General features: G+C 38.5%; 1 protein-coding gene across 3 annotated transcripts in view; it reads left to right on the top strand.

The window, feature by feature from the left end:
• The window catches only part of FBXW4 (F-box and WD repeat domain containing 4), a 96,768-nt gene that overhangs the window by 1,208 nt on the left and 73,302 nt on the right, over positions 1–22,258 (top strand). For all 3 annotated transcript variants that reach the window (XM_042459537.1, XM_042459536.1, XM_042459535.1), the window contains exons 2-4: positions 17,055–17,150; positions 18,858–19,043; positions 20,385–20,517. In XM_042459537.1, coding sequence (XP_042315471.1) covers positions 17,055–17,150; positions 18,858–19,043; positions 20,385–20,517 — 415 coding nt within the window. The remainder of the gene's footprint in view (positions 1–17,054; positions 17,151–18,857; positions 19,044–20,384; positions 20,518–22,258) is intronic.

The following is a 22,258-nucleotide window of genomic DNA, read 5'->3' as shown; positions in this document are numbered from 1 at the left end:
GTAGGCACACAACAACATAGTATTTTTGATTTCTTTGTATGGGTGTGAAAGCTGAACAGTGAGAAAAGCTGTTAGGAAGAGAACTCATTTGAAATAACCATAAAGTGCCAAAAGAAAAGTAAATGGCCCCAAGAGCAAATCAAGCCTGAACTCTCCCTAGAAGCCAAAACTACTAAACTGAGGCTCTTGTATTTTGGATATATCATGTCATCACATGACTCACTAGAAAATATGATAATACTTGGTAAGGTGAAAGAGTAGTAGGGAAAGAAGAAGACTGCATTACAGATGGATAGACTAAATGAAGGAAGCCATGGCCCTGCGTTTGTAAGACTTAGGGCCGTTCATAATATCATGTTCTCATTGGGTCAACACCAATCTGACAGCAATCTGACAGCAATTAACAACATACATCCGTGACATCATCAAAATGATGTTTAAAAACCCCTTGAATTTTATAATAGATGGAGTCAATACAACACTAATATTATAAGAACATATTTAGGTCCTAAACACTTTTAATGTGTCACAAATCACTACATTTGTGATAAGGTGGGAAATGAGTACTGTAGTTTGTAGTATCTGGCCATGCAGGGAGGAGAATTGTGTCCCTGCCTTGCTTCCTTTGACATCTCCTTACAAAAATTGTTTCAACTAGATGGTAAAAGTTACTGTATAGCACCTGTGTGGTTAACATATCCAGCGAGTTAAGTATGGGGCAGTGACCGTGAAACATGGTAGTTTGTGGAAGCATGTGAGGAAGAGCCATAAGGTTACTGGTAGAGCACATGACTTTTAGGAAGAGGAATCTTGGTTGTGTATTGTATAACTCCATTTGGTGCTTTTCAGATAAAGTACAATTTTTAATTTTAAAAAAATGTTTGGTGTCCTTAAAAATTCGGAAGTGTATCATTTCTCAGGAACCTGGACACAGTATGGGCTTCATGGATCTTATACACTTGTTTTATGAAATAATTCTGAAGATTTTGATTCCAAAATAGCCAAGCATTTTCTCTTAAACATGAGCCATGAAATCATTATTTAACTTGGAACATGTGTTACTGGGTTCAAGTACTGTATCTTTATTTTGAATTAATTATTGAACAAAGTTAATTTGGGTGTCCCTGAACAGATTTGATGGTAGCTTTATAACTTAACCACTCTTTCCAAAAATCTCCTTTTTACTAATCTCTTTAAAAATGCTACTGGGGAGAACACCAAGGAGACCCATCAAGACCTAAGGCTGTGGGAGGTAGTAAACAGAAAGGAAATTCGGCTTGTACAAGGGTCTCACGAAGTAGTTGCATTGAAATCAGCAGGAGTGAAGGCTGTCGGATTGTCGTACCTTTCAACACCTGGGATCTGCTTGCTGAGCTATATTGTGTTTCTTTCTGAGGAAATGAATTTTTGTATTTTTCATTAAGAATAATCTCTATACTGGATGCAGAAGGGGTCAGGTGTAGAGCACAACAGGTGCAGTAACTGGCAGGGCCTCTACTCTTATTTCCAAAGTAAAGTACTAACAATAAATGGACATTTCAGTCGGATAGGAGGAATTTACAGATTTTGGAGGAAGCACACACACACACACACCATATATGTATGTATGTGTGTGTGTGTGTGTGTGTGTGTGTATATATATATATATATATGTATACACACACACACACATTTCTGGATGTAACCTTATTTATGGATTTTACTTAGAGACTGTTTAGCTGCATTTTCCTGTTGTGTGGCTAATTCTTAAAATATATTTGACAGTGTGTGTAATGGCATGAATGGTGGTAGAAAAGTGGTTATTTTGCTTCTGATACAAAGTGAAGGGCATTGTGAAGCCTGGTTGCATTAGACCAGTAGACTGTTTCTCATAGAAGAGAAAGTGGGAAGTTGTTGTTGTTCTTGTGTGCCTTCAAGTTGTTTCCAACTTACGGCAATGCTATCATGGGGTTTTGATGGCAAGATTTGTTCAGAGGAGATTTGCCATTGCCTTTCCCTGAGAGCATGTGACTTGCCAGGGGTCACCCAGTGGGTTTCATGGCAGAGCTGGGAACTGAATCCTGGTCTCCAGAGTTGCAGTGCAACATTCAAACCAATATGCCATTTAAAGTTTGAAATTATTTGGAATGATCAAAATAAAGAAAAGGAATGGTGCATTAAGGAAATAGCAGAGTTCAGGCAGCTACACACTATATAGGTTTTTAGGGTTTTAGTAAAGCTGGGAAGGTCATACAAAGACAAAATGGATCAATGTAGAGAGATTTTTGTTAGAAAAAGAAAGGAAAGGAAATACCAATGTGAGCATATTTACCTTTGTTCTGAGAAAGGGGAAGCACACATGACCTCTCTTCCTCAGTGTAATAGATAACTGGAAGTTCACAGGGGGCACAAGCTACCTTAAGAAATACAGGTTTTTAGTCAAAATTTCAAATGTAATAATTACTTTGACTTGCTGCCCAAGCTTTCCAATTACTCTGAGCAACAAGCTTTCCAAGAACAGGTGAAAAGGGCTGGTACTGTATATCCTGAGATGATTTTGATGCAATAAATGATGTAAATGTGTTTGTGGGGAAGTGAAACACAAAATAGGTGGCTAAGGTGTCATTAGGGACCCTGGAACCAAACTGTGTCTAAAAACAGAATTTGTAATGGGGAATTAGAATATTGCTCTGTGGACCTTGACCATTCTCAAGGGAAAAAATTAAAGCAGAGTAAAGAGATGAAGAGGGCAAAGAAGAAGAAGGTAGGGATGTGCTTAGCTTAGATCCCTGAGAAATGTCAGTGCAATGTCATAGACATTCATCTTCTCCATCAAATGAATCTGCCACTGGGCTTGGAGTCAGCAACTTATGCATAGTGACACTGTTCTCTCTTTCACTGCATAGGAATAGCTTCCTGTGCTTCTGAGGAACCTAGGAAAGGTCATTGACCCCAAGCTTGTGGCCACATATTCAGAACAGGGAATTTTGCAGGTGTCCCAGGCAAAAGATGGAGCTCAAGTATGATTAGACAACACCAGGAACAGAAGTTTGCTGAGTAAGTTCTGTTTGGTTATACAGTGCATTAAAGTGTAATTTTGGCTTAGGATATTTGGGGTAGGAGCTCTTGTAGAATGGGAGAGTGGTAAGATGGATAATAAGAAATAGGCTAAGAGTCTTGTTACTGTGCATCAGACCATATATCTACATGAGTCCCATGGATGATGAATCCACTGGGTTCTCAAATTTAATAGATTTTGAAGAAAGAGATGACAACTTTGGTCGGATTCAGGATGGGTCTAGAATAAGGGAACAATAGATTGAACTTGAGGAATAAAAGGAGATCTTGAGGAGGTTCCTGGATACTTGACTGAATTAAAGAGAGTTGACTCAGCATTGAAAAAGCCATTTTCCCCAGCCACAGTTAAGTGGAGGTATATAGAACAACAAAGAGCATTTTGAAGAGTGCCCAAGTGGTTCCTTAACCTGTGGATCCTGAGGTGATCATGCTTCAAGACTGGACCATGTTTCAGATGTGGCTCTAGGTCAGTGTTTTTAAATATTCCGTTATGTCTGAGTTGGTGACTTGGTAATTGGAAGGCATTACATTTGTCTGAAGTTCCTAAGCTTTGGATATTGGATATTTGAACAAGACAACTTTTTTGATTGAACTACACTAGAAGACATATGAGTCAAGGAAGTACAAATTATACAGGAGTCAGGTAGTAGTATCGGTATTCTCTTATACCTAGCCATCAGATGCCTTTTGCTCACTGAACTGTTTTCTGAGTCAAAATACAGATTGAGTTTACCTTATCCGGAATTCCAAAATCCAAAATATTCCAGAATTGTTTATGGGTGGCAGAGATAGTGACACCTTTCCTTTCTGATGGTTCATTGTACACAAACGTTGTTTCATGTACCAACTTATTACAAATACTTTGTATAAAATTGTGTATATAGTCTTATGCCCTTACATAAGAGTCAGCATGGCACAGTGATGTGAGTGTTAAGACTACGACTCTGGAGACCAGGTTTTGTTTCCCCACTCAGTCATGAAACCCACTAGGTGACCTAGAGCAAGTCACATGCTCTCAGCTTCACAGCAAGGCAATGGCAAATCTCCTCTGGATAAATTTCACCAAGAAAACTCCATGATAGGTTTATCTTAGGGTTCCCATAAGTCGTAAACAACTTGAAGGCATCCAACAACAACAACAAGTATGTGTATAAGGTATATACCAAACACAAATTAGGAGGGAGCAAGCTTGTTTTCTGCTGCTCCAGAGAACAGGACCCGGAACAATGGATGCAAGCTGCAGGAAAAGAGATTCCACCTGAACATTAGGAGGAACTTCCTGACAGTTAGGGCTGTTCGACAATGGAATGCACTCCCTCGGAGGGTGATAGAGTCTCCTTCCTTGGAGGTCTTTAAACAGAGGCTGGATGGCCATCTGTCAGGGATGCTTTGATTTGGATTTCCTGCATGGCAGGGGGTTGGACTGGATGGCCCTAGTGGTCTCTTCCAACTCTATGATTCTATGATTCTATGATTCTATGTATATTCAAATATTCCAAATTCTGAAAAAATCCAAAATACAAAACATTTCTGATCCCAAGTATTTCAGATAAGGGAGACTCAACCTGTCTGTGTATTAATCAAGGCACTAGATTGAGGCCCACAAGAATACAACATGTAAATTCTATATGTATATAGCTGGCATGGCTGAGGTTAATTAAAATTGCTTCTAAACCCTACAGTTGGCATTGAGAGGCATTCTGCCTCTGATAGTGTATGTAAAGCCTGATATGTAAAGCCATTTGTAGCCTTATTATCCAAGAATTTTATCCCTGTTTAGAAGTGTTGTAGTTGGCATTCATAACTATCTGTTATATATGTTGAGTATCCCTTTTCCAAAGTGCTTGGGACCAGAGGTGTTTTGGAATTGGTTTTCTTTTCTTGGATTTTAGAATACACGAGTAGCATGGTATTGTGAGTCACATAATAAATTGGCATTTTTGTTAATCCAACACAACTCCAGTATCTCTTCCCTCATCAGTTTCTACCATCTGACATCAGTATATTTGAAAAGTTAGAAGTTTTGTCCCAGGTTGTGTCCCTTTACACTTATACAGTATTGATCTGCACTTTCCAGAGATACGTTTTACCTCTTTACTGTATCTTTTTGTTTAAATAATTTGGTGTCAGCAAACTTAGCTGCCTAACTACTTGCCTCCATAATAGATAATTTGTTATTTATTTATTGAGGACATTTTTATATTGCTTCTCACTTAAAAAAAGCCCAAAGTCATTTACACTGTTGCATTTATAAACAAGTGAAAAAGTGTTAGTCCCAGTACAAATCCCTGGGTGACCCTGCTGCTTAGTTCTCTCATTGTAAGAACTCACTGTTTATTCTGGCTTTCTGCTTTTGGTCTTTTAACCAATTACCAGTCTGTAAGAGGGCATCTACTCTTATCAATGACTGCTAAGTTTCATCAGGAATCTTTGGTGAGGGACTTTGTCAAAGCTCTTTTTGAAAGCTCAAGTACACAATTATCTGTCTGCATGCTTGTTGACTTTCTCAGAGAACCTTAAAAGTTTAATGAGACAGGACTTACTTTTGAGAAACCATGTTGACCATTCTTCAGAAAGATTTGCTTTTTTACATGCCTGATAATGTTAATAACACTTTCTATCAGTTTACTCAGGACAACTGCCTCCCTCATCTTGTCTCCTACTTTTGATGAATTTAAAGGGTTTTTGTTGCTGTTGAAGGTCTTATATAGTCAGATTTATTGTTTGACATCCCTTCTTGTCTGATTGTTGTTTTTATGTTGTATAAACTTTCCTTGTTTGAGCAAGGCTACAATTTTCTGAAGGAAAACATTTTTCTCTAATAACTTCCTTGACACTGCTTGTCATCCATGCTGGCAACTTCTTGGACTTTGCAATACTTTTTCTGACTTGTGGTGTACATTTTAGCTGAGTGTCCATTATTGTGATTTTGAGTAAGCTGACTCGTAACAGCCATGGTACATGTTGCAACTTGTTCAGTTGGATGTTGTTGTTTTTTCAGTGATGTTTTGCCTACCTGTTCATATGTGTTGATTGTTATTGTATATTTGCTCTTGCTAGTTGCCTTGTGCACCATTTGGTGAAGTGGTGGTATATAAAATAAACAAACAGTGTATTTGACTAGGAGCTTAGAATCTAGTTTAGCCAAGGATTTAGCAATCCGGTTTTGGCTGTTGTGGTTATTCTTTCCCATTGGAATTACAGTTGCTTATAATATTACGAATTAGTTTGGAAGATGAGTTAAGACAAATTGCTTTGAGCATTGGGTGTTTTCACTTATTACACATTACTCATTGATATTCAAAGAAGTGAAAAAAGTAAATGTGTGTCAAAATTCACATAAATTCATTTGAGCCCTGTGAAGCATAAAAAAGTCACAGGCTAAGAAAATACCCAATTAAAAAGCATTTTCACTGAATAAGACCAGTAAGGAAGGCACTTCATAAGCCCTGCTTTTTTGGACTTTGGAATTCTGAATAAGCTTTATACTGTTTTCAGAAAGCTGGGAGAACTGGACACTGGCAGACCTTAGGCGAGGGCAAGCAGTCTCTTTACAAGGATGAAAATAATGACTGAATCCTTGGTTCAACCATCAAGAGGTACCTGAGGGTTTTATACTTTGCTTTTATACTAGAGTTCTCCTGTCTCATAATATAAAATTATATTTACCCCTTTTGTGGCCACACACTAGTGGCCTCTGAGTTTTTCTTATTTAATATCTGAGAAACCAACTTTTGCTTGACTTCTCATTTGTACCATTTGAGTGCATAGGAGAGTGAGATGGAATGAACTTTTATTTTATTTACGTTTTTGTGTTGCAAGTAGGATATATTCATAAAGATAACATACCTGCATCTTGTATGTTTTAAACCTAATGCCAACATCAGTATTTCACTTCACTGTTAAATATGGGATTTGTAGTATTTGTATTGATGTACGTAGTATATTGGAAAGACAAAATGTATTCTGTATTTATTATTATCATCAGACAGCTGCAATTTTTTGTGTGTGAGCTAATAAATATAGAGTTGAATTTTGGTTTTAAAAGTTAGGGAGTGGTTGATTACCTGTAGAAGTAGGAATTGGTTATTTGATGTTAATATACTTTGCCCAAATGTAAATTGCAGCAGCAGAGAGGGAGTATTCAATCTTACAGTAACTTATAGCGTATGTGTGTGAGAGAGTGAAATCTCTGTTAGGAAGAGAAAAGATATGTTGCCCTTCAGAAGAAAATGCTCCCTTCAGAACTTGTAAAACAATATCTTTAGTTTTTCCTGGTGTTGTCAGAAATGATTGTAGTCTCCTTTCATGAAGGCTGAAATGGTATTTGCCACTGGGGAGACATGACAGTAGTGTGGTGGTTAACCTGGACTCTGTTTTATCCATTGTAAAATTGGTTATTATATTATTTCTGGTTACAGCACTCCTTTTTAAAGGAGCCTACTCCAAAATGCACCTGTCAAATGTTGAAATCTGTAAATCATGCGCTGCATGGAAAAGGCTTGGTGCAAGCTATTTCCCTAAGAATTTATTCCTTATTCTTCTCAAAAAGTGCAGAAGTAATAAAGGGATACAGAACTTGTTTGCTGGCTAGCAATGACTGGCATAGATGCTTTTAGGCAAGCTAAGCAAATAAAGAAATGACTTTGTGGGTTAATTTTATTTCTTATGTGGATTTCTTTATTTGGCTGTGTTAAGAAAAAGTAATTGGGGAGTTATGGCTAAGTCTCCTTTTAATCACTTGAAGGAAATAGATTTGATGAAGGAAGAATCTCTTTGTTAGAAGGCAAGAAAGACAAACATTAAATAGTTTGGAAAAGAATAATTTTGCTGTGGCAGTTTGTTACCTACAGTCGTAAGGATTCTCAGCTGTGTGTACCACAGCGATTAAACGTTTTATTTGCTTAGTAAATATCTTCCCTGTTCTCAAATTGTTCAAGGTAATTAATAATCTCCCAGATAAGTAAATTTCTTAGTAAATAGCAAAACAACCAAACAGATAGTGAAAGACACCAACATGCTAAAATCTTTAGGTAAAAATTCTATTTAAATTTCCAACATTTTCAAACAGCTGCAGTGAAATAATGTACTGAAATTACCTAAATGTGTAAAAATAGTTCTTTTCAGTGCTGAAAGGTTATATGCATGAGTGCTCAGGTATATTGAATTAGGAAGGCTGTTGAACAGGTGAGGTGGCACTAGAAAAAGGGTCTCTTTCCTGGTCACCACCAGCCTGACTGCAACAGATGTAGAAAGCTGGAAATTGAGCAGGAACCATGCTGGTCTTGTGCATGAAGGAGTGGTGGAGCTCTTGCCAAAATGGCCCCTTTCTCAGCTCTAGAAGACTCCAAAAGCTGCACTGTGAAGCCTCAGTGACTCATTTGTGTGAGTTCCCAGATGGCCACTTGAAGAACCATTTACCAGTTACTCGTGAGCAGCCTGCTTGTTCACCTCTATACGAATTTTCAGGATGCACATAGCAATCTTTGTAGTGTGTATAGTTGTTCTAACTCTAGCACCTGGGAAAGGCAGTCAGTAAGGAACAATCCCCCCATTCCCATTGGTGAAAATATCAATATGAGAGAAGTAGACAATAATTTCAACAACATGTTGTTGTTGTGTGCTTTCAAGTCATATAGTGCTACATTTAAGGAAAAAGGAAAGTGTTTAGTAGAGTTACTGGTAAACTTTTACTAGTCTTCTTTCTCTTTCTCTGTTTTCTTCACATTGAAGACTTTGATGGAAGTTGTTCATGTCATTGTCAGGAATTGTCAGAAAGTGAATAGCAAAACTACTTTTCTGTAAGAGCACATACATTGATACTCCCAGGTTCTGAGTCCATTCAGGGATGCACAGTAAACAACAAAGAAATTGAGTACTGAAAGAGTACTTCCTATATTTCAGCTTCAGTTATAAAGGTATGTGTTACACTAAAGAATATCACATGGGAGGAATTTCTCTTAATTTCGAATGAAAAGAAAGTGGGGCCAGAACGCATTCATGTGAATTTGCTAGTTCAGCTAATTTACATGAATTTGAGTTGCGTTTGAACTGACTTCCCTTTGCCCAAAAATAGTTGCCATTGCCCAAAATTGCGTGTTGTAGTCTATCATGCAATAACGTTAAACTCCATAATTGCGTTCGGATTGCCATTGGATTATACTTCCAATTTCCCTTGTCTGATAAACTCCCCTATCCTGTAGAAGTGAGTTCTCCTTTTCACATCTCCAACATTATGACACAGTCTGTGTGAAATTAAGCATGTAATGCATATATCTCTTTATATATCAGCGTAGAAGTAAATTCCATTAATTTCATTGGAGTTAATCACCCATAAATCAGGGTAGCTGTAGGATTGTAGACTGGTTATCAAGGTTGCATTCTGAAAAGAAATTCTAACAAGCCTTGGTCTTTCTTTGGAGCTCTTCTTCTGATTATGATAACAAGGCCATCGTTGATGAAAATATGGGTGCATGTGTCAATAGGTATGGAATTAGGAACTTCAAAACTTCAAAAAAGATACAAATTTACATGTGTGGAAGCCTAAGCAAGTTGAAAAAGGTTTTGAAGTAAAAAAAAATGCATCAAACCCAAGTCCTTTTGCTATATGATGACAATTATCTTTGCATTTTAGCAATGATCCATAGGTGTTTCCAAGCAAAAACTCCTCTGTTGTGTTTGGCTAGGTTTTAAAAGTGTTGCCACAAGTTCACCTCTCAGATTTGAGGTTGCATCAGCATCTAAGATCTTAGCTCAGATGGTAGCAGCAGTTTATTTCACTGCTTGCTGGAGACTGGCCATGCATGGTGGGGAAATAACTGGATGAAGCCATTTCTGCAGTGTGAAATTTATTTATAAGGGCATGAAAGGTGTTTATTTGTTGACTAACCAATTAATTTGTGAAACCAACTTATACTCTGTAGAAAATAGTTTTATAAATAAATATCTTAATCATAACAGTGCTTATTTGGAAATATGCTTTGTTTTTTGATGGTATAACTGGAGTGTTTGACTTAAAGTTTTTAGCTTACATACAGTATAGCCCAAATGTTCCTTTGTGTACCCATGGGTTTTGCCAAACATTTAAAATAATGAAAACTGGAACATAATTTTAAAAGAAAGTCATGTTTAAAAGTAAATATTTGTAGAATAATAGTAATTGAAGAGGTGTTTCGAAAACATGATCATATTATCTAGTTTTGTTGTTGTTGTGTGCCTTCAAGTCATTTCAGACTCCTGGCGACCCTATCATGGGATTTTCTTGGCAAGATTTGTTCAGAGAAGGTTTACCATTGCCATCCTCGAAGGTTGAGACCTTGTGACTTGCCCAAGGTTATGCAGTGGGTTTCACAGCCTATCTGGAAATCGAACCCTGGTCTCCAGAGTTGTTACTGGCTTGGAAACAGGGAAGCAAGTACTGTTACAGTACAAAGAAATTCTCTCTCATTTTGCTTCTCTGATGCTTTTAGGCCTGTGTCAGTCTTCCAAAGGGCTGATTTGACTCTGGCTAAATAAGTACAGTAAGAACAGTGTAATATATCTAAAACTCTGATTTGGAATTCTTTGAGTCAGTTAGATTATTTATACATGTTGAGCCAAAATAATATAGACAGGTGGTGTGAATGTTTATAGTGCTGGTTGATGTTAACTAAATTGTTAACTGGTGGCGCAGTGGTTAAATGCCTGTACTGTAGCCATTCACTCAAAACCACAAGGTTGCGAGTTCAAGACCAGCAAAAGGGCCCAAGCTCGACTCAGGCTTGCATCCTTCCGAGGTCACTAAAATGAGTACCCAGACTGTTGGGGGCAAATTAGCTTACTTGCTGTTCACCGCTATGATCTTTGGAATAGCGGTATATAAATAAAACAAATTATTATTATTATTATTATTATTATTATTATTATTATTAGCCAGAGTTTAATATGCTAGATGAGTAGGGTGAGCTTTTTTCCTTATATATTAGTTGCAGAGACAATCATATAACAAAAATACCTGCAGTGTGAGAGGAGAAAAATAAAAAAACAAATTTTTCTTAGCTTGTGTGCTCTGCATTGTCTCCCTCTCTACCAGTTATTGTACATCTGAACTGTGTTCTTTAAACAACGAACTTCTGGAAAATGAAGGGAAATAAATATTTTAAAGATCCATTGAAATTTAGTAGAGCAGAGAGCACTTGGGGGTGACAGGATAAATAAATGGTAGATAAGAAAGGGTTCTTCCTCTTTCTAATAGGGACAGTATGGTGCCTCAGGGTAAGTTAGGGCTCTATTCATATTTGATTCAAGTATAGTCCTGTTTCTTTCATCATGTGAACATGGAGATTTATTAATTTTAGACTTGTTTTTTGTGTTTACTGCCAACATAAGATCGTGATGTTCAGACCAGCTTCTACTGCTGGAATGTGCAGGTGGCTCTTTAAGGAGCATGAGATACTGGTACTGACACAGATCTTGTACTTAAAGTTCTAGCAGGCACAGAACCTATACAGCTAAAACAGACTAGAGCTAAAACAAGTTACTGTTTGAGTTGTGGTCCTCAAAGTAATTTTTCAAGCTCTTATTGTTAGGCATAAATCAAGGTTTATCATGACAGGAATATGCCACAATGAGTCTGCGGGTCTTGGCTTCCACCCTTTCCACTAGTCTGGCTGAGACTGGAAACTTTGACTTCCATTTTTTTGTCCTTAACAATTTATTGGGGGGGGGGGGCAAAGATCTATTTGCTGTGTTTTTGAAATCATGGATTATGAAAATGGCTTGTTTTGATAAACAGTAATGAAAAAGTATTTACATATGGCTGTACAGAAGAAGGAAGGGGAAGCAGGCAGTCCTAAGTTTTGCATGCCTACCTATTCTGAGAGGAAGGATAGGGAGAGAAAAATGCAGTTTGGGACAGGATGTACCTGCTATATATGCACTCCCTATTATGGCATACATTTTACAAGTTTAGATCAGTGTATCAGCTGCAACCCTGCCAAGACACCAATAGCTTAGCTTCAGACATTAATGTCCTGGTAATGTCCAGATTGAATTGTTATAATTAATCATATAAACGGTGCTTTTTGAAGATGGCCTTGTAATTTCAATTAATCTAGTTGCCAGACTGTTGACTGTGACTGGCTATGAGCATATTACATGTGTTATTGTTGTTGCTGTGTACTGTATTTTAAAGTTGTTTCCGACTTAGTGTGACCCTGAGGTGTGGTGTAGTGGTTTGAGTGTTGGAATATGACTATTCTTTGTTCAGCCATGAAACCCACTGAGTGACCTTGGGCAAGTCATATCTTCTCAGCCTCAGGAGAAGGCAGTGAACAAATGTTATGAAGAAAGCCCTATGAACCCAAGCCTTAGGTTTCCCATAAGTTGGAAACAACTTGAATATACACAACAGTAGCACAACTAGGCAACCATATCACAGAATTTTCTTGGCAAGATTTGATTACAGGGGGTTTGTCTTTGCCTTTCTCTGGGGCTGAGAGAGTGTGATTTGCCCAAGGCCACACAGTGGGTTTCTGTGGCCAAGTAGGGATTTGAATCCTAGTCTCTAGAGTCATAGTCCAATGCTTAAACCACAACGTCATGCTGGTTATGCTTTGTTAATTGCACAGGTTACAAGTCCATTTCTATGTTCAAAGTGTTTGTATAAGCATTTAAAGCTCTCAATAGATTGAGCCCTAGGTACCCAGAGATTAACTGTCTCCACATATGCCTGCTTAGACACTAGGATCTTAATCAGAGATTCTGTCCAGGTTTCCTCCACAGGTGAAGTGCAGGGAGTGGTTCCCAGGGAAATGGCCTTCATTGAGTTTTGGAATATATACTTTCCACAGAGAGGGTCTTCTGATCTGTACCTCAAGATCATTTCCGTGCCCCAAGAAAGATCCTATTTTCCAGGCTTTTAAATTTGTTTTCATTTCAAATGTGATTTTTATCTCTTCCATGTGATTTTTTTAAATGTTGCTTGACCATATACGCCATTTGGACAGCTCATTGAAGGGTGGGATATAAATTTGCAAATAAAATAAATAGCATACAGCGATGTATATATAATATCTTAATATCTTAAAATACTATGCGTAGTATCTTACTGACTTTGTGGGTCATTGTATTGAAATTGTAAAGTAGTTCTTGCGCTGAAACATTCTAATGAAACCAAAAAATGTAAAGCAGAAATTCTTTTATTTTTATTAGACCCACGCACGCACACACACACAGACACACTCGCAACATTCCCACTCCCCCTGAAAAAGAAGAATTTGGGTAAGAATAAGAAGTAAATCACAGAGATTACAAATTTGTTCTCTAGCCTGTCTTTTCCTGATTGTAAACTTGTATGGGGAAGATATTTCTAGGTGGAAGTCTCTGTGTGTTTTTGCTGAAAGTGTGTCACAAACTTAGGAATGTAGTCAAATTATAATGGTGACAAAGTGCCGGAAAGAGGAGGGTGACTGAGGAGCAAAAAAATTAGCCCCAGGCAGTGTAAAGAGAGTTAGGAACATGAGTCTGGCCAGGCCTCAGGGCCAGGTTAGAGATTCTGCCATCCATTAACAGCTATAAGAGATAATTGTTTAAGGGGCATATTTTTTCTTTCCTTTGGAGTACTTTATCTTTTAAAAATTATTTTATAAACAGTACTCATTATTAGGGAAAAAAAAGTATTAAGGATGCCTGTGTTCTTGGATGCATTTGCTCTCTTCTACTTTTCTTATCAGGCTACTTCATGTTTTATATATTAATTTTCCAGAGAAATCGTACTTCTTCGTGGTCTCTGTGAATCACACCGTTGGGTATTCCTGCATCAAAAATCTGCCTAGCTATTTCAGAAGGTTCTGAATATGGTCTGTGCAGGCGCAGGAATACTCGATTGTGTGAATTCACAGATGACCACTCGAAGAACTAATGTTACAGGTAAGCAACCCGTCATTCACCTTTCATCACTAAATAAAGCAAGGAAGCAAATAGACAAGTAAAATCCAGAATCAATTGCCTTTGTGCAATCCCAACTACAGAATACTGTAAGGTATAAGCTACACTGAGAGAGCCAACCTTGCCTAGTGGTTTGAGCATTGGACCATGACTCTGGAGACCAGGGTTCAAAATCTTGCTCAGCCATGGAAACCCACAGGGTAACTTTGGACAAGTCACAATCTCTCAGCCTCAGAGGAAGGCGAAGGCACCCACTATTTGAACAAATATTGCAGAGAAAACTCCATGATAGGGTTGCCTTAGGGTTGCTATAAGTCAGAAACAACTTGAAGGCACACAACAACAACAAAGCCCCACTGACTGTAGTGAGGCTTCTTCTAAGTGAACTTGCACATTTCAGGTCATTAGGGCTTGAAATACATGGAAAAAGTAGCAGGTTTGATTTGGTATTTCCAGTGCTCATGAAAATTAAATGCCAAGTCTTACTCTAGTTGACATCAAAGTTTAATTGGTTTGTCTAAACAATTGTATTTAAAAAAAACCAACACCATTGGTTATTTGAGATGTTCTGCTCGAACAACAATTCTGTTTTGAGTAGCATAGTACTTGACATTTCCCAAAGGCCATTGATTAATATCCTTCTGGTATCATTTGTTCTAGCACAGCTTATTAGGATAGCAAAAGAAGGTGTTCAAAAGCAGCATCTTACTATGTGTCTCTGCCCATCATGTTCCTTGTGGGTTTTGAGTTCTGTCCACTGATGCATGAAAAGCTTTCTTCTTTGTTAACACCCACAGCTAATGGGGAAATGGACATCTTCTATTTAGTCTCATGTTTGATGGATGGAATTGCTAGTAAATCTCCAGTTGCAGATTTCTTTTTTCATCCCCTTCTTGTTGTTTGGGAGTAGAATCTATTTCATGTTTCCACTGCTATCCATAAGGATTAGCTTACTATGATTGTTCCTGTGATTTGCTAGAGACAGAGCTGTCTATAGTCTTGCATTTCCAGTGTGAGAAGGAATGTAAGGGCATGTCACGAGAAGGCAATTTATATCTGTTTGTCCTTTTGGAAGTAACCAAACTCTGACCAGAGTCATCACAGAGCTTTGGTGTGTTTAAGTCCCATAGATTTTGATCAGATTTCGATACACATAGCTGCATACCACGTATTGGCTTCTGTAGGCAAACCAGAATAAATGTTTAATGTGAATTGTTTCCTGTTGTGCCCTTGCTTTAAGGGAGAAATAGAATATAAATGTTTTAATGGGGAATGTATTTTTTTAGTTAAGTTGCATCTGTATTGGAATTGGCCAAGATTAGTAACTACCTAATTTTGCTTTTCCCCAGAGGAATTAGCCCCAAGAAATTTACCTCTTATGTTTTTCCTTCCTCCATAAAGGTCAACTTCTGAGGTGTTTTGACTTAGTTTTTCAGCTGAATAATTTGCAATTGTATATGTCTCTTGAGTGTTTGTGGACAGTACTGCAAGATACAATGGATATCTTGCTTATATAGCAAATGCACATCAGTCTTTGTCCCTCTCCAGATGGGCCCTTTGCGGCGTGTCCATGGCGTGCTAGGGTTTCCTCGGGGTGGCATGTGCACACGCCCCGCAACCCTAGCACATCGTGCACGCGCTGCAGTTACGCAGCGCCTTACACACGGCACACATAAACGTTATGTCGCAGCTGCGCAGCTTCCATACAGAGCTGCACAGCTGCAACGTATATGTGCCGTCTTTGGCGCTTTGCGGCGCAGCAAAAAGGAGCCGCTTTTTTGAGCTCCTTTTCTGCTGTGCAGCTGCGCTGCACAATTTGTATGCTGCGGTGCAGCTGTGCAGCAGAGAGAGGCGCCAAGGAGGAGCCTCTTCTGGGCGGTCTGTACCCCGCCTTATATATACACAGTAGAATAAGGGGAAGAGAAAGTCTCTGCCACAGGTAGCTTACAATTAAACAGTGTAAGAGACCACAAGTGGAGGGGAGAAAAGAGAAGGTAAAATTGGAACATGAACAAAAGCACTTAAGATCCCATTGAACTAGACCTCAGCTATGTAGTCTGAACTCATTTTCTGGATCCAAAAAGAAAAGATATCTTCTAAATTTGTGTCTCTGATAAACAGCCACAGTAGCAATAGCAATAGCAAATGCAAACAATGGTGCGTTCATAAGGTTGGTGCCAATAAGCTTGGTGCTGGAATATACTGCCAGGCCAAAAGTATTCCTGCATTGTGTTTCTCTCACTGTTGCACATACTTCATTTCATACATAATTCTTAGAGAGTTCGCTTTTTTCCCCCTCAGTCCACAAGATGCCAAATTTTGACTCTAGCATCTTTCTTGATAATGCTGGTTAAAATAAAACCTCCTTGGTCTCTCTGACTGAAATGTGTACTTCCTTCCCAAAATAAAACTTTGGGTGGTATCAGTTTGCTCACTTTGCAATGAGATCAGTTATCTTCCACCTGTGAATATTTTTTCTGATCTGATACCCCTGTATGAAGATTTGTTGTAAGCCATGTTGTTGAAATGGAAAGAAACATAACTGGTTTGAGGATCAAGTTTGTTAAAATTAAATACCAAGTTTGAAACTGACTACATAATTAAAAAGAAAGTGAGCAAGTTTCCCACTCAAGTTGTGAATATGATCAGAAAAATTCAGTCATGACTGTGCTTACTCAGAGATAACTCTGTAGTTCCCTTGCCCTGTGCTTATATAGACTCCACCTTTGCCAAATGTGGTACTCAAATCTATTTCAGAATCCAGAGAAGAGGAAATGGTAAGAATGAGTCTTTGGAAAGGGAAGGAGACCAAATTCACTATCCACTCAGTTTATGTTGTATTCACCATGTTAATGGAACAGTGGGAATGTGATGGTTGGCAACCTTAGGAGACCTCTGTCTGAAAGCATCCTAATATATAATGTGTCAGTGTTATAAGCACTAAACATTTTTAAAAATGTTCCAGTGGTTTAAGCACCAGGACAGTGATGGAGTTAACCTGGTCCATTTGTGTCATGTAAATGTTCTCATGACCTATTGCTCACTTTTCCATGCTCACTCTTCATCTGCAGCCTGGCTGGTGTCCCAGTGAAGGACAGAGTCAAAGTTTCCCAAAACTGGAGGAATGGTCGCTGTCGGAGAATCCCACTCCTCAAGTGGAAATGCAAGCAAGTAGCTCCTTTTCTTTCCTCATACTCCAATATCCCCAACCTGAATTTCCTTACTGTTTTTGGAATTTACTCTGTTCTTGGTCTTTGTTAGGTTACTTCAAATTGGATATTGTGAGATTGAGTAGATACTGCTCCTGTTTTGTTTGTATCTTGATGTAGGCTAAATGTGTTTGTTAACAGTATTTCTATTCAGATTATCTTTCATTCTGATTTCGACTAAAACAGTACCAGGTTTCTTCTTGCAGACTATATTCAAGTAGAGGATCAGCTGGCTTTTAACAAGGCAGAATACTATCAGGGTTGGTAACTTTGATGAGTTTGGGGCAAATTTTGCTCCATGGGGCCTAATGTGGGCTACTGAAAATGACTTTTAAATGTTTTTAAAACTGGAATTGATTGTAAGTTAATTTTTTTTAATTTCAATTTAAAAAAAATAAGATTTTTGAGCCTTGCTTTAGAGGTGATTTGCTCTGCCTGGAGACTTTCAGAATTGACAGTTCTCAGTTTTTGACCAAACATTTTTTCTTGTGGTCATGAGAGTTGAAGGGCTACCACAACATGTAGCACCTTACCAATGCAGCCCATGGGCTGTGTGTTGCCTATCCCTAGAAACGTTTAACAAATTGCCTTTCTTCCTCTTCAGTTTCCAAAGGATTATGGTTTTTTTTCCATCTAATGTGTTATATTGCACTTTGGTTATAAGGAAATTTTATTGGTCTATTCCTTGAACATGTGCATTTCTTTGCTGGAAAAAAATAGCTGTTTCCCCTTCAACTTGTGTATGAATATAGAAATACTTATATTTATTGTTTGTCTAAACAATTGTATTTTTACAATTTTACACTGTAAAACAGTGATACTTTTGATAATGTGATGCCCCTTCCAAATTTTTAAGAATTCTAATTTTTTAAAAAAAGATCTGCTAGTTGAGACAGTTCTCTTTTTATTCACCCTCCACTTCATTGTTCTCTTTCTAACTCTCTTTTTTTTTTAAAAGATAAGCAGTAATAGATCTTTCACCTGCTCTGTAGCAGTGGCTGCTAATATGCTAATAGGTCGACCACTTCTTCTCACAATATTTTCCACATACAATTTGAAGTTTATTAACCTTCACACCTCTAGCCCTGGAGAACAAATTTCCACACCAAATATTTTTAGTTTTACATGTACCAGACAGGTGCACAGATACCTACTCAAATCAGGGCTTGCTTCCCATTGTGTATTGATTGGGTCAGCAAGTACAGCATAAGATTTTTTAAAAATCATCATTTGTAAAGAGCAGATGTTCTCTAGTACTCATTTAGGATGTAGGTTTACTTCCAGCTTAGCTTCTAACAAGGGATGCTTGAGATTGCTTACGTCTATGTTTTGAAATGCAGTTCACCTATTTGTACTTCTCATGCTAATGTATGAATTGAAAGGCAGTTATCTTTCAGGTTTCTCACTTTTTCAAATGATATGCCGTAGTTCTAGAAACATTAAAATATACATACGGTATTTAGAAATTGATGTTTTGTGAAGAAGAATATTGAAAAAGGCATAGTTTGTCTAAAAATAGGCTAAAATATCCATTTACACATAAATCTTTGTGCAATAAAAATAATGTGACTGTTCGCAATTTTGAATGAACACATGTGAAACAGACCCAGTCCAAAAACAGAGCGATCTGCCTATTCCTGTATCTAATACTGATTTTTTTTCCAGTTTAATGCCCTGGATGCAGCTAGATGGGGACTACCTCTATTTATCCCAGGCAGATGAGATCCAGGTTTATTGGCTCCATCCCAAGGGCACCAGCTTACAACGCTGTCCAGAGGCGGTCTTCTCCAGACACCAGGAGGACGTGTGCCGCTTTGTGCTTGCTAATGGCCATATTGTTAGTGGAGGAGGGTAAGCTCTTTGTTGTAGAAAAAAGGGGTGGAAAATGATGGTAGCTAATGCCATCCAGCATTAGTTTATAGGTGCACTTGAATGAGATCTGGAAAAACGGTCTTCTAGAGCTTTTAGCAGAGTGATGCTTGATGATCACTAGGTAAATCAGTCCCTATGACTGGGGCTGTGTGTATGTGTAGAGAATGTGATATAGAACTGAAAGTTCTGTTTCCTGGATATTTAAGCTAAAAAAGATTGGGGCAGGGTAGCTTAATGGCTACAGTAATCAGCTGGTTACGACTAGACATTCATGTCAAGGGACTACCTTTATCTTTTACCTATATATTTGACAAGGTGAGACTATGCCTGCTGAAATCTCAAGAGACCCAAGAGATGGCATTTCCAATGCCTTGGAAGAGAACTTTAGTGGCCTGCAAAGCTCCTTGTATCTTTCTGTTACTACCTTAAACAGAATAATGTATGCAAAACAGCAAAAACATAGACTCACTGATACAAAACTAACAAAACAATCTGCAAGTTTGCTCAGTTTGCATTATTTATGCCCGTAACAAAATTCTGCTTGCCTTAGCACAGTGTACAGATTGTCTAAGCACAGAATTAATTTTTTTAAACCAAGAAATACACAAAGACCTTCCCATATTCATCACATTGCAAGACAAGGATTGGCCAACCATATTCATGTATTATATTCATTTGCCTGCATCTGATGTTTCTAATCCCCCTTCCAAGACATCTTTAAGGACAAATCTGTAAATGTTTTATATCCTACACAATATTCATTGACAAATTATTAAATATATAATATCCATTTTAGTTGAGGAAATGTTCCTCAGATTGTATCTGTGACGAATGGGATTAAACAAGTATTTGTGACATGAATGGGAATATACAAAGTATAGTATATAAATTAGTTTTTATCATGGAAGTGGCTGTGGTTTCCAAAGTTTGTTGGTTTCCATTTATTTTTAGAAGTCTAATGTTTGAGAAAAGTAAGTTACAGCTGTACAACTTAACATTATTTTTATCACTACATAATATAGCACAGGGGTGGGCAGCAGTAGCCCTCCAAATGTTGTTCTGGAACTTGCCTTGGTAAACCAGTAAAGCTGGTTGTGATTGGTGCCTCCAGGGGCAATCTAACATCTTGAGGGCCACAGTTGCCCATCCTCCTGACACAGAGTAATGTGAAGTGGAATTCAGTAACTTGGCTCCTGGTGTTAGGGGGTAAGTACCCCTTGTAGGTATCAGTAGCTACTATGTCAAATGTGAAGAGTGTTATGTGCCCTGTGACATTATTCTGAGGAAATCCACCTTCCTATCTGAGGGTTTATTTTTCAGAGATGGCGTTATTATTCTCCATAAACTGAATGGCTCCTTCAGCTTCAAGTTCTTGGGGCATGAACAAGAAGTGAACTGTGTGGATTGCCAAGGCAGCATTGTTGTGAGTGGTTCCCGGGACAGAACAGCAAAGGTGAGATCACATGTCTTGTGCCACACCTATGCTTACTGGTGGGATACATGTGCATGTAATTAAATTTGTAAGATGGGCAAGGGGAGTAGCAGTTTCATTCCAGGTTAACAATTAAAATAGAACAAAAAACGATTCAGTTACATTTTGCCAAACTCTGGATTGTTTAAACTCTGTTTCATACCACATACAACAAATATTAATATATGTATTTATTTTATATCCCCGCATTCCTTCCTGCTTGGGACCCAAGCTGATTTACAGTATAGGCTAAAACATTGTATGAAAGAACCATCTAGATTAACTAGATTAAACCATCTAGATTTAGGTCCCATTCAGACTGGCATCAAAGATCTGGAAGGAACTGGGCTGATTCGGATGCCCCTCCCTCGAATCTCTCCGTTAGCAAGTGCCCACTACAAAAGAGGGGCATTTTAAATCTAATGCATTCTGTGCCTGCTGTCAAAGGTGCCTGCTGTCAATCAAGCGATCGTCATGGTGACGTTTTGCAGGGGCATTGGAAGTGTCCTCCCCCTCCCTTTTTTTTAAAGAGCCATGCACAAAATGCCCCAAAGTGTCAATTTTTTAAAAACCTCTTTTTTGTGTGTTGTGTGTATGTATGGGCATTTGGGTCAGATCTGCCCCGTCCCCATTTTCAATCCCATGCAAGCTAATGCATCCCCCACTCCTTGTCCCCCAGAATGCCTCTTACACATGTAATAATAATAATGATGATGATAATAATAATAATAATAATAAAAAATTCCTCACCTCGAAAATGCCAGAAAAGGATGCAATTGCCATGCATTCTATTTTTTTGCTTTTAAAAGCAATTCAGGGCTGCCTCTGAATTCAGTAGCAAAAGCATTTTGTCTAATTGACAAGAGCAAAAAATGTAACATTCGAATTGTAAGTCTAGCCCTTTGCAACATTTGTAACATTTGCATTCGCAACATTCCCCCTTTGCTGGAAGCTAGCAGATGAAAGGGAAAGTGCACAAGCCACTAGCCCTGCTCTATCTGCCTCAAGAAAAAAAATTTGCATATTTGGTCAAAAATAATTTTAAAAAAAATATGAAAGGGGGGGGTTGCCTGGTGCGAGCTCCGTTCATGCCCTGCCTTTGACCTGACCTGACCTGACGCTTTTCCTCTTGCTACATTCTCTTCAGAGGGGCTTTGCCATTTCCTTCCACTGAGGCTGAGAGAGTGATCTGTCAGTTCCAACTAAAGTAGACCCATGGAATGAATTGGGAATAAAAGGGAAATGCAGCGCAGGCATTCCTGTAGCATCCTCATATAACACAAATAATAATAATAATAATCATCATCATCATCATCATCCAGGAGCAAGAGGAAAGTAGAACAAGCAGACACCCAAAAAATAATGCGTATAAATTGTCAAAAGAGGCTGATTTCCCTACATCCCCCAGCTTGGACCCACAGCCCTACTTCCCTGAGCAATCCTCCTTCCTTGCGACCCTCACCTCCCTTTGAGCTTTCTCCACCACCCCCACCTCCCTCTGACAATAATCCAGGAGCAAGAGGAAATGAAAGTAGAACAAGCAGCCTGATTTCCCTACATGCCCCTGCGTAGCCCCGCAACCCAATTCCTCCTGGAAATCCTCCTCCTCCTCCTCCTTCCTTCAGACTCTCTCCTTCCTCGTGGATGCCCATTGACCCTTTCCCCCAGCTCCTTCCTCCTCCTCCTCCTCCTCCTCCTCCTCCATCACTTTCTCCACCCCCAC

The sequence above is a fragment of the Sceloporus undulatus genome, chromosome 3 (assembly GCF_019175285.1).
Source record: "Sceloporus undulatus isolate JIND9_A2432 ecotype Alabama chromosome 3, SceUnd_v1.1, whole genome shotgun sequence".
Classification (NCBI taxonomy): Eukaryota; Metazoa; Chordata; class Lepidosauria; order Squamata; family Phrynosomatidae; genus Sceloporus; species Sceloporus undulatus.
This window is presented reverse-complemented; position numbering and strand designations above follow the sequence as displayed.